Here is a 15,693-nt window from a genome sequence, read left to right as displayed (position 1 = left end):
AGTTCGTCCGTCAAAAGTCCGGTTCTTTCGCAAACGAATTTCAGAATCAACAATGTACAACTGGGTCTGTGCCCCAATCCATCCGTATTTCAATCATAAAATTGCTCTCTTCCACTCACAATTTACATTTTAGAAAATAGAGTTCATGTGAATCAAATCGAGCTGGATTATCATACTACTCATAGCTCGATTTTGAATCAAACTCGACTTATGAAATTATGGAGTTACTTCGTGTCTGTATTTGAAGTTCAGATTTACATTCCTTACTTATTAAATTTGAAAGTTAATTCAATTTCTGAATTTTTTTCATTTCGGTGTTTCATATCATGACCGTAGTTTCCAAATATCAATGTTAACATTGTCATTTTAAAATTTTAACAGTTCCTAAATTATTTGTTAATTAGAAGTACAAGAATCAAACAAAAATTGGATGAAAAAGATTTTGTTTCCCTCTCGAATAAAAACATGTGCAGATATCTTCCACTCCAACCTCGTAAAAAATGGCTGTCTTCAGATGATGCATCATGGCAACTATCTCTTGCGCCTTTATTTGAAAGATGCCCACATTGAGTCCGCCACGAAGTTGTTCGACGAAATTCCTGAGAGAGATGTTAGAACCTGGACTATTCTCATATCTGAATTATCTCGATATGGGTATCACAGGGCTGCTCTGGAACACTTCAATGACATGCAGATAGAGGGAATTGTTTCTCCCAATATCTTCACTTTGTCTAGTGTTATCAAGTGTTGTGTATGTGTTGGTGATAATGGGGTCCGAATGGGGAAAGCGATCCACGGTTGGATAATCAGAAATTTGATTGACGTGGACCTCCCTTTGAACAATGCAATTCTTGATCTTTATGCTAAGTTTGGTAGGTTTGCTTGTGTAAAAAAATTCTTTGAACTGATGGACGATAAAGATCCCATTTCTTGGAACATAGTGATGTCTGCTCATTTAAGCAATTGTGAGATGGAGGAATCTCTTGATTTTTTCAAGAGATTGCCTTTCAAGAGTGTTTCGAGTTGGAACACTATCCTTAATGGACTTTTACAAAATGGTTTTGCGGGAGATGCATTGGAACTTCTCTATGAGATGGCTAGAGTTGGACCCAATTTTGATAAAGTCACCTTTTCTATATCATTGATTTTGGCATCTTCATTAAAGAACTTGAAACTGGGTAGACAGATTCACTGTCGTATACTTCGGATTGGAATAAATGAAGATTCATATGCCACCACTTCACTTATTGATATGTACTGTAAGTGCAGGGAAATGGAGAAGGCTTCTGTGGTTTTTGGTGAATTGCAGAGTAGATGTTCTGAGGGCTTTCATGATGATAAAAAGGCTCAAACCGTTTCTTGGAGTACAATGATTGCTGGATACGTTCAACGTGGTATGATTAAAAATGCCTTGGTGTGCTTTAGCTCCATCGTTCATGGGCAACTTGAGGTAGATTTGTCTACTCTCACTACCATTCTTACTGTCTGTGCTGAAACTGCCCTATTGGAGCTTGGCCAGCAGATTCATGCTCGTACATACGAATTAGGACATGGAAACGACATCATCTTGTGTTCATCTTTGATTGACATGTATGCAAAATGTGGAAAATTGAACGATTCTTGCTCAGTTTTCAGAGAAACTCAAACTCAGAACATTGTGCTATGGAGTGTAATGATACAAAGTTTTGCCAACCATGGGTGGGGAAGAGAAGCTATTCAGCTTTTCGAGTTGATGCAAAGTGAGGGGATTCAGCCTAATGCAGTGAGTTTTGTAGGACTTCTTACAGCATGCAGCCATGCGGGTTTGATAGTAGAAGGTTGCAAGTATTTCAGAATGATGATAGAAGTCTTCCATATTCAGCCTGAGATTGAACATTTTGCTTGCATGGTAGATCTCCTGGGCCGAGGGGGTCACTTGAAAGAGATTAAAGATTTTGTTTATCACACAGGAATTTCTCATTTGCAGGAAGTTTGGAAAGCATATTTATCGTCTTGCTGGATTCATAAAAACGCTGAGATGGCTAATTGGGTTTCGAAGAAACTGTTTGAGCTGGAGCCCCATGAAGGTGATCCTTATCATTTGTTATCAAATACTTTTTCAGCCAACCATGTTTGGGACGAGGCCGCTCAGTTAAGGAATTTGATGCATGAAAGGGAGGTTAAAAAATGTCCCGGCCAATCTTGGATCTAGACGTAGAGCAAAAGTTAAGCTTTCCGGAGCAGGTGGCGAGTCAAGTTCAGATGCTGAGGTTCGTTGCATATTAGGGGATAGAGACTGCAGTACGAGTTTTCAATGTTTAGGCATTCCTCCCTCTGCTTCCAAGGAAATAGATATGAGGTGGTTTCTTTTTAATTTGTCGCATATCCCCTCCATGAAAAAGACTAGCCACCAAGTTTTTTGGTACAACCAAAATCCGGAAATCGGTTGCTATTTTGAAATGTAGAGATCAGCGAATTTCTCGTGGTGACATACTCTGATGCAATTGAAAGACTTTAGCTCCTCAATCCTCATATCTCTACGGCATGCAGCAAGCTAGAAACATAAAAGGGCAGGTGGCAGTTCAACTAAACAGACATGTAATTTATCACTTGTTAGTCCAATAGCTCATATTACAGAAAATCGTGTGGTAAATGTTTTACACACTAATCGATCGATGATCAGATTTTTTTTTTTATTACATACAGGAGACGGGGGAGGACTCGAACATGACAAGCTTGGTTTACATGTTTATAATTTTTAAATTATCAAAAAAATCAAAACAAAATTTCATTTGTCAAAATATCATAATACATTAAAAACAAAATCCCGCGACATAATACCAAAATCGATGTAATACATTCCAGAGAAACCGAGACTATAAAGTCCACCGTTACCTTTACATCGTTTGTCTTGCCTTTTCCTTCAACCAAGCCCCATCAAATATGAGTTTAGTTGTTACATTTTGTATACAACCCAAAATCTGAGAGAATAGGCATGTCCCGTCTGAAGCTAATATGTTTAAAATTTCGAAGAAATCAAGAAACAGAATACCCAACACACTTTTATTGCCTCTACTCAAGTGTAGAAAACAAACTTCTTAAATGCCTCCCCGTTGAGGCACAAGTCATCTGGTTTGATCCAAGTACCTCAGGTCATGATAAATTAGAACAAAAAAGTAAGAATGCTTCGCCTTCGATGACTCGTTCGTCGAAACTACTTTCACCTTGGCTTCTGATAGGCTATCGGTCAGGTTTCCCACTGGCACCTTCTGTAGCTTTCTTGTCTTTTTGTTTTTCTCTCTTCTTCTTGTTTTTCAATGCATTCTTGCTCATCTCCCTAAGTTGACAAACAGAGGATATTCAGCAATAAATCTAAAGGCTTCCCAAGATAGAAAAAAAAATTCCACGGGGACTTACCCAGAAGGGGTTCCTCCAAACAGCTGCATCAAAGAAAATACTTAAATCAGTTTTAAATATAATGACAAACAAAAATTCGCATGCATACATTCTAATTACCAAATCTGGGAATTCGGGCCATAAAGAGGTCATGTACGTATTATTACTTCGGAGGATTGATAAACAAAAAACAGTAAGTAGTTCAAAGTCAGTTGCAGCAATCAACCGAAGCCAAAAATCGCTAGTACAACAATCATAAACAAGAGATTGTATGTACTGTCCAAAGAGGCCAAGACATTAGCAAAGGAGAACATGTTGGCTGCAGACTTGTAAATTCTCAAATGATATTGAAGGATAATACCCAGTGATATTTTCCCAAACTTGAAAAAACTTCTGAGATAAGACAATTTCCAGCTCTCCGAATTTATTGTGAGTTTACTCAAAAAATAATACTGAGTAAACTAATACTCCTAGAAGTAAAGGTATGCAATGCAGAAACACCGTAAATGTTGAATACAGAAAGGAATAATTTCAGTGTTGGTAGACTATATCCAGATTTAAACGGAACTCTGTCGATGATATTGTCAAGGTCGTAGCAAAAACGCAAATCCAAGTCTATCCAGATTTAAACGGGACTCTGTCGATCATATTGTCAAGGTCGTAGCCAAAACGCAAATCCAAGTCTACGGACTATGATGCTCAATTGGTGGAAATCGGTAACTTGATTAGTCCTGGATTTCTATTGCAAGTCCATTCAAATGCATCCCTAACATCTGTGGAAAAAATCATATAGACGAATTTCTTGAGTTATTATTATTTTTCCAGCTATTTCATTAGACTAAAACACAAATAAACACTCCAACAAGAGACTCAACTCCATACGAAATTAATTAATTTTCCTGGAAAAGACGTTCCTCTCCAAACTGAAGCTTTATGGAACTTGATATTAGCTGTACCTCGTGATTACAGTCTTAAATTCATGTAATTCCACAAACCAACCAGTACTCCACTGTGAGATCTTTGTCTTGCATAGGAGTGATCCATAGCTAGGAATTTTCACTAGTAGCCAAGAACCCAACCAAAAACACCAGCAATAAATCTGTTTAAGTGAACCAATTAATTTCATGGGTGTTATGTGGACATTTGGACCAATGTATTTATTTGGTTTCAAACTTTCAATAGGTCACCCAATCACTCATTTCGATTTTAGTATTATTAAGTTACAAAAATACTCCATCTCCACCATCACCAACCCTGAGCCCCAAAATCAGAAGGCTTCCTCCCCACATGCACTCTTCTGTGTATTACCCCGCTGTGTCCACATTTATCGAATATATGCGAGCTCACATAATTATTAAATTTATTCCACGTGTTTACTAACAGCATGTATAAGGCGCGCAAGCGCATGCATGTTTGTAGGTGATTTTGTCTTTTTGATTATTCATCTGTTTGTGGATATACATAATTCTTGTAAATGTGAGTACACAGTTACATATAAGTTGCTTGAATGTGCATATATAGTTGTCATTACATGATGCAGATTAGAAATATACACACATTAATACTCCATGTAACTACATGGATTGTATCAGTGTCATATGTATCGTAGGTAATTTGCATGTATAGAAGGCAGTGCATCAATACCGCTACATGATAAGTACATATGCCATGTGCATATACATACAACACACAACATGATCTAGATCTATGGTATGTTTATTTATGTTGTATTCATGCATGCATGCATATACATGAGTATGTGCATGTATGCAATTTTACCTATGTGCGCACGTACACAGGTTGTGCTTGTGCAACAAATTAAAAGTTAAATATAAAATAGGAGAAGCTGAAACATGGGTTGATGGGTGTAGTGTAACCACCATTTTCTATCCATCCATAAAGATCCCATTTACTGAATGGGTCTGCGTATTTGGGAACTTTCGTCAACCTTTCAGTGATCTCCAGTATGCTTGGTGGTCTTTAGTTGATTAGCACGGTAGTAAATTATATTTTTCCTAAAATTGAAACAAGCAGTACCTCAGCTTGAACTGCAGCCGCAGCTTTAGCATGAGGTGGGCGATAAGCAGCGGGCTTATGTACGGGAGGGTTGGCAGCAGCAGAAGGTCTTGAGGACGCCTGACCTGCTTTTGAACCTTGTCCTGAGAGCAATCACATATCAACACAAATGTTTCATTAAAAACACAAAATATGCAGTATTGTGTAGCATGATTAAAATGAAAAACCTTGTTTTGCCGTGTCTTCCATTTTCAAAGAATCAAGAGCCTTCAAAGTTTCTGCAATGTCACCGAATTTATCAGGAGACTCTGGTTTCCACTCTGCCTGTGTTGATATAGAGCACAACATGTGAGATGACAGGGTATTTAATTTCAATGCAGGGCAGCTGTGAAAGGTGCTTACCTGGAATAGCTTGTCAAACATCCTCTTGAAATACAATGATCCATTGTGGTGAAAGATTTTGATGCTTCAAAAAAACAATGTAATGGAGAAACGTACAGATTAAGGATTTTTTTTTAAAGTTAAATGCACGTAAATAACACTCACAAAAACCATCTAGACCTGATACCTACAATCTAATGGTTAATCCAATACAGATAAAGACAAAATCATCCCAAACACCTACATTCTAAATGTGGCAACTCCAAACTGATTGCTAGAGTAGTTGACTTTCAAATATGTGGCCCAAGGTTATAGCTTTCTGAGGAAAATAAGTATATTTGTATTGCAAATGCTTCAATGGTGATAGATGAGTACATTAATACTCGAAAGATTTTGGCATGCAGTTTTAGTTGTACCCAATGCAGTAACATAACAAATAAAAAAATGTCAACTTTGACTGGTCATCACCGATTGCCATGTTAGAGTGTTTCTTTGTCTATTTCATGACTGATAAAACAAAATAGCATGAGAACCATATGCTACATGTTTACAATCATTCACATGTGAAAGTCATAACTAAATTGAGGACATATATTAATCGAATTCAGTGGCTCGTAACAGAAATGCCAAGTTTGCCAATGTAAGCTTTTAACTACAGATGTTCTTTGAAGAAACTTATATTCAGTTACTAAAACATATGAAGGAATAGAAGAAGAATAGCAAAACTAGAACCATACCCATTGTCAACCTGTAGCCTTGGAGCTGTTGTGGCAGTCATAAAAAACCGTCCATCTGGAGACCATTCACTTGTCACTGATAATTCAGCTTTTGTAGTTCCCAACCTCTTCTTTTCCGAATAATCCCAAAAAGCCTGAACAGGAAATTCAATTGGCTTGATCATAAAACACAGGAAACAGTATAAGTAAAAGAAATCAGGAACAGTTACATGGAAAGCTTTAGAATGGAAGCATTTACGAACAACTGAATAGTTTCATGGAAAACTATAACTTAACAAAACATACTGTTGCAGCTAAAATTTGCATCCAAAAATCAGCATTTTGGCAAGTAGGGAAAACCTAAAAACGCATCACATAAGGCTGAGGGTGCACCAAGGGTCATATTATAAAAAAAATTATATTAAAGATTTCATAGCCAAGGTCTTTGAGGAACTGCACAATCTTTATATATAGGTCCACCAACTGCACCCACTTGGTCAATGTTAGCTATAATTTTCATTACCTAACCCAACCTCACCAGGATTTACTGTTAGACTTCTAAGTTCAGGTAGGAACTAGGAAATGACATTTATAATCCTCAAATTTCCAAGCTGGCGACTGCAGCAACCCAGCTAGCATAGGTGGTGAAGGTAGCTAAGGTGACAACTAGGATATATCTTCATGTACCTAATAATTTCACATCTAAACTACTATATAATCTGCAAAATCTTCAAATCAAATGTAACCTACCACAACCCCTATCACCACAACTATAACCCAGTCCATGCTTCCACTTTGGCAGTCCCCTTCTTTCTTTTCTGAATTGATAATCATTTATTTCTTTGTTGTAAATGAGTGTTTATTTTTGGAAATAGAGTATTTACCTTAAATATTAGTAAGAAAGAGGAAGATTGAAGGGGAAATTGGAGAAGTTGGTGAAGCTACAGAAGAAAATGCACAGTGAAAGTGGAATTTATGAAAGAAATATGCTTAAGTTGAATATCTTATGTAAATAATATCTTCAAATTATAATTTCAATCTCAATCTCAGTTGGCAAAACCAAACATGATATTATATATAATACTAGAAGAATAAAGAAATAATTCAATCTTTTAATCATTATCTCTTTTCAGCCAAACCTACATAATATCATTTATCTATAACTATTCCTCGTTTTATCCAGTCATTTTAATTATAATAGCATAACTTATTGCTAGCATATCTATTATTTCAACCAAGTGTAACCTTACACAATAATCAAGTATGGTATGCTCACCATCATGATCTGGTGTTCAGTTACACTGCCAGAGATGAAACTAATTCAAAAAAATAAAATAAATAAATAACAGAATCAGTTAAGTACTACGACATAATAGTTGTGCATATTCGATTTTGAAAACTGAGTTTTATATATATACACACACACACACACACATATATATATATATATAAGGTATCAGAACAGAATTCTGGTAACTTCAAAACAGCAGAAGGATGAAAAGACGAGGTAGAATTTCAAGAGATCTCATCAAACAATGAAAAAAGAAAATCACTGAAAGAGCATACCATATCACCAGGTAAATTCCCAAAGCCTGCCAGACATACAACTATATACAAGTTTTAAGGGAACATGAGAAAAGGAAATATTGATTTAGGAAAATAGAGAGCAGTAAGTGAAAATGAATACCATTTATTAATTAAGGATACGCTTTCCCTTTGGATTCCATCTGATAGTATTGTAAGGGCCGGTACCCAGCTCCAGTAAAGGATTGCATTTCTTGTCAAATATAGTTGCCATTGCAGGCATAACTGAACTTTAGTCAAGAAAGTGAAAATTTCTAATATAGAAATCCGTGCTTGATTTGCTAGATTTCTTAGAACTTACTGCAAACATATTTACAAATCCCAGTTTACTTCTTTGTTGTTAATTGAGGGCAGGGCTATACCCTGCAATAGCTAGCAACCATTTCACATGTCTGGGAAGCATATGGAATTTGTGAAACTATAGTGGCATTGCACTTCTATAAGGATGGTATTTTCAGTGCCTTGCTTCTGCAATTTGTCTGGCTTTATATTAGTTCAAGACCATAAGCACACAAGAAGGATGGGAAAAAAGGAAAATTAATGTAATCTCACAAGGGACAAGTCAATAACCAAAAGTAAATGTCATCACTTAACTCTTTTTGTGTTGCTTCCTCTTCTCCGCAAGGGGAAAACACAAGTTCAATCCAGCCAAAGAAGAATAAGGATACATCCATATACAACTGCAAACTCATTACCAGTATATGACCATTGAACATCATGCACAGGGCCTTCCTTGCCTGACAATTAATTGATGCCAAATATGAGCTATACTAGAACAAGAATATATGGCTCTTTGAATTTTCTGGCCAAAGAATGTAAAGACATAGATGAAACATACGAAGTGGCACTAGTCCTTCATGAGTTCCATCTGTCGTCAAATAACTCAACTTTGATTCTCCATAGTAACTCTGATTGGTTTTATCAACATCTGACTGCACAACTACTAAAAGCCCAGTGGAACCACAGTTCCAGTTCAGTTGCACTGATGAGCATCTGAAAAAACTTCGTCGAGCGACAGGTTGATTTTGTACCTCCTTCGCACAAGTAAATATTTGTATATTGGCTGGCATTCCCTGCAGAAACAGTAAGCAGCTAAGATGTGTGCTACCTTCATCACTAAAATGTGTGCTACCCTGGAATGTTATAATTAAACATTAAACAATAAATTAAAAAAAGCACTATAATCCATTGTGTCCTTCAAAATTCACAATCTTCCCATGCTTGTGAGCACTGATAACCCTTTAACTACTTAATCATCAGCAATTTGGACAGCATCCTCTAAAGGATTCACCACAAATAGCACCCTAAAAACTACAGTTCATCAAAGTTTATGCTAAGGAATTCCTTCAAGGAACTTGTGCTTCGATTTTTAAAACATGAAAGTGAAATACAAAGCATAAATGACTATTTAGTCCATGAAATTCAGGTGCTACACACAAAAAGCATTGCATACACCAGTTCAACATCGAAGGAATTAACTAAAAGAATATAAAAATATAAAAATGGACAAAAGCAATCAACTGGTTTACTCTGATTAAGAGTCAGAAGTCATAAAATGAAAACCTTTGATTCTGGAACAAATGCTGCCACATACAATCCAGGAGTCCTAGAAAGTTCAAATGCAGCTATTCCAGGCACTCTAACCCGATGAATAATCCCCTTAGAGAAATCAGTAGGGTCAAAGAATTGAACTTCATTTGTTGCCAAACGAGATGCAACAGCTTCGTCAGAGCTGAAGCAAATAGAGGGCCTGATAAAACCAAGTACCAAATGAGCAACCATTCAATCTTCCCCTAGTCAAATTGTAAGATAGTTCATACTATATGAATTACCATGTTGCCTTTGTCATGTTCTTCTGGAACATCTGATAAATTGATTCACCAGTATCTATCTTCCACACAATCAAGTTCTTATCCTGTGGCGACGTAGCTTTCTGAAAGGTCTGAAGATAAGTTCCACGTGGAGATATGCTGGAAGCAACAACGTTCGGGACTTGCAAAGATCTTATCTCTTTCATGCTTTTGCAATCGTATATGCTGATAAGAGAGTCTGATCGCATAACCGTGAGTTTTGATCCATCCTCACTGAACTTTGAACTGGTGCACAACACTTTATCATGCTTGATGCTAGGTTGCCCATTGATAAATGGAGGTCCATTCCAAATTGAAAAACCCTCTGGATCTCTTACTAATATGTCTAATGCCTTTGAATGGTCGGCAACTTCCATAAGGAGTAAATACAATTCTCTGCAATATATGGCGATTAACTATTCATAATTGAAAAACCCTCTGGATATCTTACTAATATTTCTAATGCCTATTTCGTGATCGAATTTCAAAATACTTCGTTAACCTTAGGTAATTGAATAATACATCAATGCACTTCACACTAAATAAATCCAAATTCAGTCTACAGCTGATTAAAACTACAAACAGCTCAAGCATAACAAATTTAATCCAAAAATAAGAAAACTTTCAGAGCTCAATTCATCTGAACCAAGTCTGAACAACCCATTAGTCTGTTCTCATTTCATACATCTGATTTTCCAAATCCTTCATGACTTAAAATCAAAAAGTGCACGAGCTCAAAAACTTATCTTGCAGACTTCAGATGACGAATAGCATATAATGCATCAATTTACAATATATAACGCATTTACCGCCTACGAAGACAAGCTCGCCGTCCTGATAGCTTCGCACCGTTGAACTGGACGGCCAATATCAACGGGGTTAGGGTTTCCAGGAATGAAGCAGCCCAGAAGAATAGGGAGGGAGAGGAATTCTCGTTTCTCCTTTATAGGATGTTAATTAATTAATCCAATTACTTATTTTCAATTAAAAATAATTCTTAAATATATAAAATCAGAAATTACATTTTTTTTATTTTTAAAATAATTAATTAAAAAAAAAAACCCATCATGTAAAAAGGATTTGTGTGGCAATGGTGGTAGAAGCACCGTTGCTGCGTCCATTTTCTCGGCATGGCGACAACCTCGAACGACTTGAAGGAGATTAAGCTGAATCCCATCGAAGCAACTCCGGAGTCCTTCCATGAATTCGGGCAAGTGGTCGAAGCCTTGCCGGACGGCGACGAGTTCGGACCCCAAGACGCGCAGCTCGACCTCTCCCGTGGGATACCGAGGTCTTCCCGAACTAGATTATGACTTTATTTATATTACATCGTCACTTTAGAAATTAGAGTTTTGATATCTAAACTACATTCAATTGGGAAACGGGTAATGTCGTTACTGAAGTGAGTTAAATTTGCTGAAAGTGTTTGGATTTCATGTGGGACGGTATCAAATTATGTGATTGCGGATTTCTTGTTCATTTGTGATTTTGCTGTTATTGATTATGATGAGATTATCTGATTTTTATTGAGTAATATTTTGTTCACCTTTGTCTAAAGATTTGTTCTTGCGAATATAAGCCATGCAACTTTGCTGTATAAGTCAGCCGTTAATTCATGTCGAATGATGTGCTGCTTTTGATTCTAGTCAACTTCTTCTAGTTTTTTTCTTTGCTCTAGTTCTGCTTGGCCTACTAAATTATACACTTTGGTATAAATGATGGTTAAATATCATTTGTTGCATTTTTACCAGGCTGTATATCATGCATCTAGAAGACAGGCCTCTAAAATTTTCCTCGATTACACACCACGCCGGAGTGACCCAGTGCCTTGGTTCAATTGGTGGTCATTCATGGTATCTTGGAGTTGCAAAGCCATCTCTTGTTGGTCCAGGTGAAATCAAGGGCGTCGTTGGAGCAGACATTTTGCAATCACGTTGTGGTCATTTCTATGTCCCTCCTGCTGTCGATGATGTGCGAGTTTTTAAAATATCAGGTCCCAAGTTTTTGAAGCTTAATAAGGGTACATGGCATGCTGGCCCATTATTCCTGCACAAAACAATGGACTTCTATAATCTGGAATTGAGCAATACAAATGTGAGCATTTCTTGCTTTTAACTCCAGTGCTGTAATTACTGATTCTTGTTTGACATTGTTAGTGCTAACTTTCTTAAGTTGTTTCGAAAGTTGTATAAATGGGGACAGTATTCTGTAAAGGTAAGTTAATTTAACAATAAAAACTAGGATTGATGGACCATAAGGCATGAAAAAATTATCAACAGTGCTCGTGCTCAAAGAACGTATTATCGCAATTCATTTACTTGATCACCTGTCAGTTTTTTGGAAACATTGATTTTGCTCTGAGGAACTATTATGGAAAAAATAAACTGAAACATTCTGCTACATAAGGCTGCCTTGAGTTAAGTTGACAAAGGTACTAATTTTAGATTATCCAAAATTTTCTGACTAATACATTGAAATTATTATTATCAATCTATTAATCTGATCATCAAATTTAAATTCATTCGCTTAGATTCTTATCACTGAATTGCTATCTCTGATTCGAGTTTTAGTGTTCTGGGCCTTCTGGCAGACAACATTATAAGTTCCTCTGGGGTACTGTTGTTTGTGAGAATATTTAGCAATGCCATTGTTTGAAGTTATAGAGCTTCACATTGGCTGAAGCTCAAACATAGTCAGATCCACATAAGATGCTTGATGCTTCTATTTTATCTTTATCTTGTAACTATCCTAGGCTTGTTCCTCATTTTCAATTGGAATCATTTTCTCTAATTTCTTTTGGTTAAAAAGGGTTTTGTGTATACTTTCAAGTTGGCTTGGAATCCGTATCTTTGCTTCCCTGGAAGTCAGCCATTTTATAGATGTGATGCAGATACACTTGGGGGGTTTTTAAAAATTTTCATTATACTGACCAATCTGATTTTCCGGCTTTTAGTTATAGTAATCTTGTTAATTATTCAGCATGTTTAAAGAGATAAACCAATGTTTGACAGGTTATTAACCTAGTATTGACACTTGCTAGAACTTACTGAGTTTTTTCTTCATGCCACTGTTTGGAAACACCCGCTCACGGTAATGACTAATTATGTCTTTTTGTTCTGTGCAGGTGGTAGATCATACAACACATTATTTTGGAAAGAAGAGCAATGTTGTTTTTGTGATAGATGAGTAGCAATATTATTACGTTGGTCAGTTTAAGCTAGATGGAGGATTTAAAAAATTATATATTTTCTTTTCTGCTGATACTTGAGAGGAGCCTGCTGAAAGGTTGTGATCTATGTGACCGAGATTATGTATCTTTTCACTTTTACTTGTGCAATGTTACTTTGTGGCGTTATAATCCATGTTATGGTTAGATATAATGATTCTTATTTGGGAGGAATATTCTAGAGTCATTATGTTGTCAATATGTTGTGGACATACTTGGATGAACACCATCACTTAGGAGTCTTCATGAGCAGATATTAATGTTGATACTGGATTCAACTAATATCATTTCCTTCCTTTGATTGAGGACATGGAAGCAAATATCTTATTTGTAACTGCTAGTTTTAATCCCCACAGAACATCAAAACACTCCATTTTACCCCCAATACATGTTTGTCTTCAGACACTGCAATTCTTGGGTTCTTCACCTTTGTATGACTCAGGTTTCTCTTGATAGATCCAACCATATTGCTGCATGTAAGGATTGGCTGTGGTCTTTAGAGGGTAGCCAGCAATTGTATCCTCCCACACATTTCCATCCGCCAAATCCTGAACAACTTCCCACACACAACTATTGCACTTGAAACCAGAACCAAAACTGATCATCCAAACTTTGTCCCCTTTCCTTAACCTCTTGTTTGCCTCCATGTACCCCAACACATACCAGAGGCTGCTTGCTGACGTGTTTCCAAATCGATGAAGCGTCATTTTAGATGGCTCCACATCATTATCAGTTAGCCCCAAACCCTTCCTAATTTCTTCGATCACAGCCGTCCCGCCGGGATGTATACAGAAATGATCTATTCCGGCTTTAAGATTCAGAACGGCTGCTCTTTTCATATATTTCAATGCTGCATACCTGATAAGCTCTGTTAATGGCATAACTTTTGGTGCTAATACCGCTATATTCTTGGTAAAAGCCCGAGCCGCAACCTTCGGGAGGTTCTTACCAAGAAAAAATCCAAGTGTCCCTTGATCATCCTCCTTTTGCATGCAGCAGGTGTGTGCTTCATCACTAGCTCCCAAATGAGTACGAACCAGGCAGTTCAACCTCATTTTTGCTCGATCTTTAAAAGCTCTGTTGTTTGTCAGGAGAATTGAGCTTCCTCCGCAGCGGAACAAGCAGTTGGTGAGAATCATCGACTTGTCTTTCCCAGAATACCAGTTTGGAGCTATGGACTCAGAAGTCACCACAACAGCGAAAGCATTCTTTTTTGACTTGAAAAAGTTCTCCACAAGATTGATGGAAATGAGGCTTGCACTGCATCCCATGCCGGTGAGATTGAAAGTTTTTACATCATGCCTCATTTTATAACGGTTTATGATTCTCGATGTCAGAGAAGGGATTGGAGCAAGTAAAGCTACGTTCACGACAAGTAGGTCGATTTCTCGTGGCGAAACATTCGTCTTCTGAAACAGCTGGTCTAGTGTCTGGATGAAGAACTCATCCATCTCAAGAATCCCATCACGAAGAGTCGGGGAATTTTCTCGTCCCTCGATGATGTTTCTTGGGCCGTAAGTGTCTTCTCCTATCCCTGAATTCACAATGGCACGCAAGAGGAACTGGTGCTCTTGGAGGCCAAGTTTTTTGTTTCGAGTAATGATGTCGCCGCAGAATTTTGTGCTGATTTTTCTGTCATTTGAAGGTTTGTGGCACTCGAAATGCAGAAGGTAGCAACATTGATCTCTTGTTTGAGCAGCAAGCTCGTACAGAATGAAAAGGAAAACCAGAAGAGAAAAAATGCTCAAGCTTATCATCAGTGCTTCCATTCTCTTTTCTATTAGTATATGCGAGTGGTAACATCTATCTATATATACACATAAACACACACCTACACATGTGTGTGTGCGTGTGTGTGTGTGTGTCCCGAGCCTTTTTTTTTTTTTTAACTGAAAAAAGGCAGTAGAGTCCAAGGTTGGTGGTACGAATAGTGGTTGAATTTTAGTTCTGATTAACAAGTGAATTGTGTGGTTTTGCATGGGACGTGGTTATTGTTAGATGTCCTACATCAGTTAGATTAAGTTTTTGAGGTTGCATATATGGACGATTGTATACATGAACTTGAGCAATCTGATTTCCTATATCGGTTGAATTAAATTTTGGGTAATGATACATGTACACGAAAGGTTACACATTGTACTTAAAATTACATAACTATCCTTAATGTATTTTGGAAAGAGTTTTTTCAAATAAAGTGGATGGATAATTTTGTAATTTTATGTATATTGTGTAACCCAACGTGTAATTCTTCGTTTAATGTAACATTTTCCTTAAATTTTTTATAATTGTTTTATATGGACTTACAATTTTTTTCTTTTTAAAAAGAAAAAAAAACAAAATTAAGAAGATTGATTTGAATACAGAACACTTTTTTATAATTAAAAGTCGAAAGCAATTCTATGCACACGTATAAAAACGAAAATAAATTTAATTAAATTCCAATTCCAAATAAATAAATGTGAGCATCCTCAGCCTTTATGTCCTGTTCCCGAGAAGAGTAAATATAGTTTGGAGGGTTCTCAACTGAATAAGTTTGTACCCTTCT

General features: G+C 36.8%; 4 protein-coding genes across 5 annotated transcripts; 2 read left to right on the top strand and 2 right to left on the bottom strand.

Moving 5' to 3' along the window:
• Positions 1-20: 20 nt before the first annotated feature.
• LOC140872167 (putative pentatricopeptide repeat-containing protein At3g23330) lies at positions 21-2,505 on the top strand. The gene has a single exon (XM_073274950.1). It carries the CDS (start codon positions 431-433, stop codon positions 2,189-2,191), a length of 1,761 nt encoding a protein of 586 aa, XP_073131051.1. The 5' UTR covers positions 21-430; the 3' UTR covers positions 2,192-2,505.
• Positions 2,506-2,814: 309 nt separating this feature from the next.
• On the bottom strand, positions 2,815-10,882 carry LOC140871885 (eukaryotic translation initiation factor 2A). Of its 2 annotated transcripts, XM_073274625.1 has the most exons (13): positions 10,732-10,881; positions 9,905-10,318; positions 9,636-9,822; positions 8,911-9,145; positions 8,741-8,809; positions 8,196-8,297; positions 8,055-8,095; positions 6,510-6,643; positions 5,794-5,857; positions 5,619-5,715; positions 5,413-5,534; positions 3,397-3,419; positions 2,815-3,316 (listed from the first exon to the last, which is right to left on the bottom strand). In XM_073274625.1, the coding sequence occupies exons 2-13, from the start codon at positions 10,297-10,299 to the stop codon at positions 3,220-3,222; spliced, it is 1,566 nt and encodes a 521-aa protein (XP_073130726.1). In that variant the 5' UTR covers positions 10,300-10,318; positions 10,732-10,881; the 3' UTR covers positions 2,815-3,219. The 2 variants fall into 2 exon arrangements, with proteins under 2 accessions (XP_073130726.1, XP_073130727.1); XM_073274626.1 differs by lacking the exons at positions 2,815-3,316; positions 3,397-3,419 and adding an exon at positions 3,426-4,148 and having other exon boundaries at positions 10,732-10,882.
• Positions 10,883-10,951: 69 nt separating this feature from the next.
• LOC140871886 (uncharacterized) lies at positions 10,952-13,278 on the top strand. Its single transcript, XM_073274627.1, has 3 exons — positions 10,952-11,213; positions 11,674-12,016; positions 13,047-13,278. The coding sequence occupies exons 1-3, from the start codon at positions 11,053-11,055 to the stop codon at positions 13,110-13,112; spliced, it is 570 nt and encodes a 189-aa protein (XP_073130728.1). The 5' UTR covers positions 10,952-11,052; the 3' UTR covers positions 13,113-13,278.
• A 179-nt stretch (positions 13,279-13,457) lies between these two features.
• On the bottom strand, positions 13,458-15,208 carry LOC140871884 (3-ketoacyl-CoA synthase 12-like). Its single transcript, XM_073274623.1, has one exon. The coding sequence runs from the start codon at positions 15,125-15,127 to the stop codon at positions 13,547-13,549; it is 1,581 nt and encodes a 526-aa protein (XP_073130724.1). The 5' UTR covers positions 15,128-15,208; the 3' UTR covers positions 13,458-13,546.
• Positions 15,209-15,693: the final 485 nt, after the last annotated feature.

Source organism: Henckelia pumila, unplaced genomic scaffold (assembly GCF_033568475.1).
Source record: "Henckelia pumila isolate YLH828 unplaced genomic scaffold, ASM3356847v2 CTG_461:::fragment_3, whole genome shotgun sequence".
Taxonomy (NCBI): Eukaryota; Viridiplantae; Streptophyta; class Magnoliopsida; order Lamiales; family Gesneriaceae; genus Henckelia; species Henckelia pumila.
This window is presented reverse-complemented; position numbering and strand designations above follow the sequence as displayed.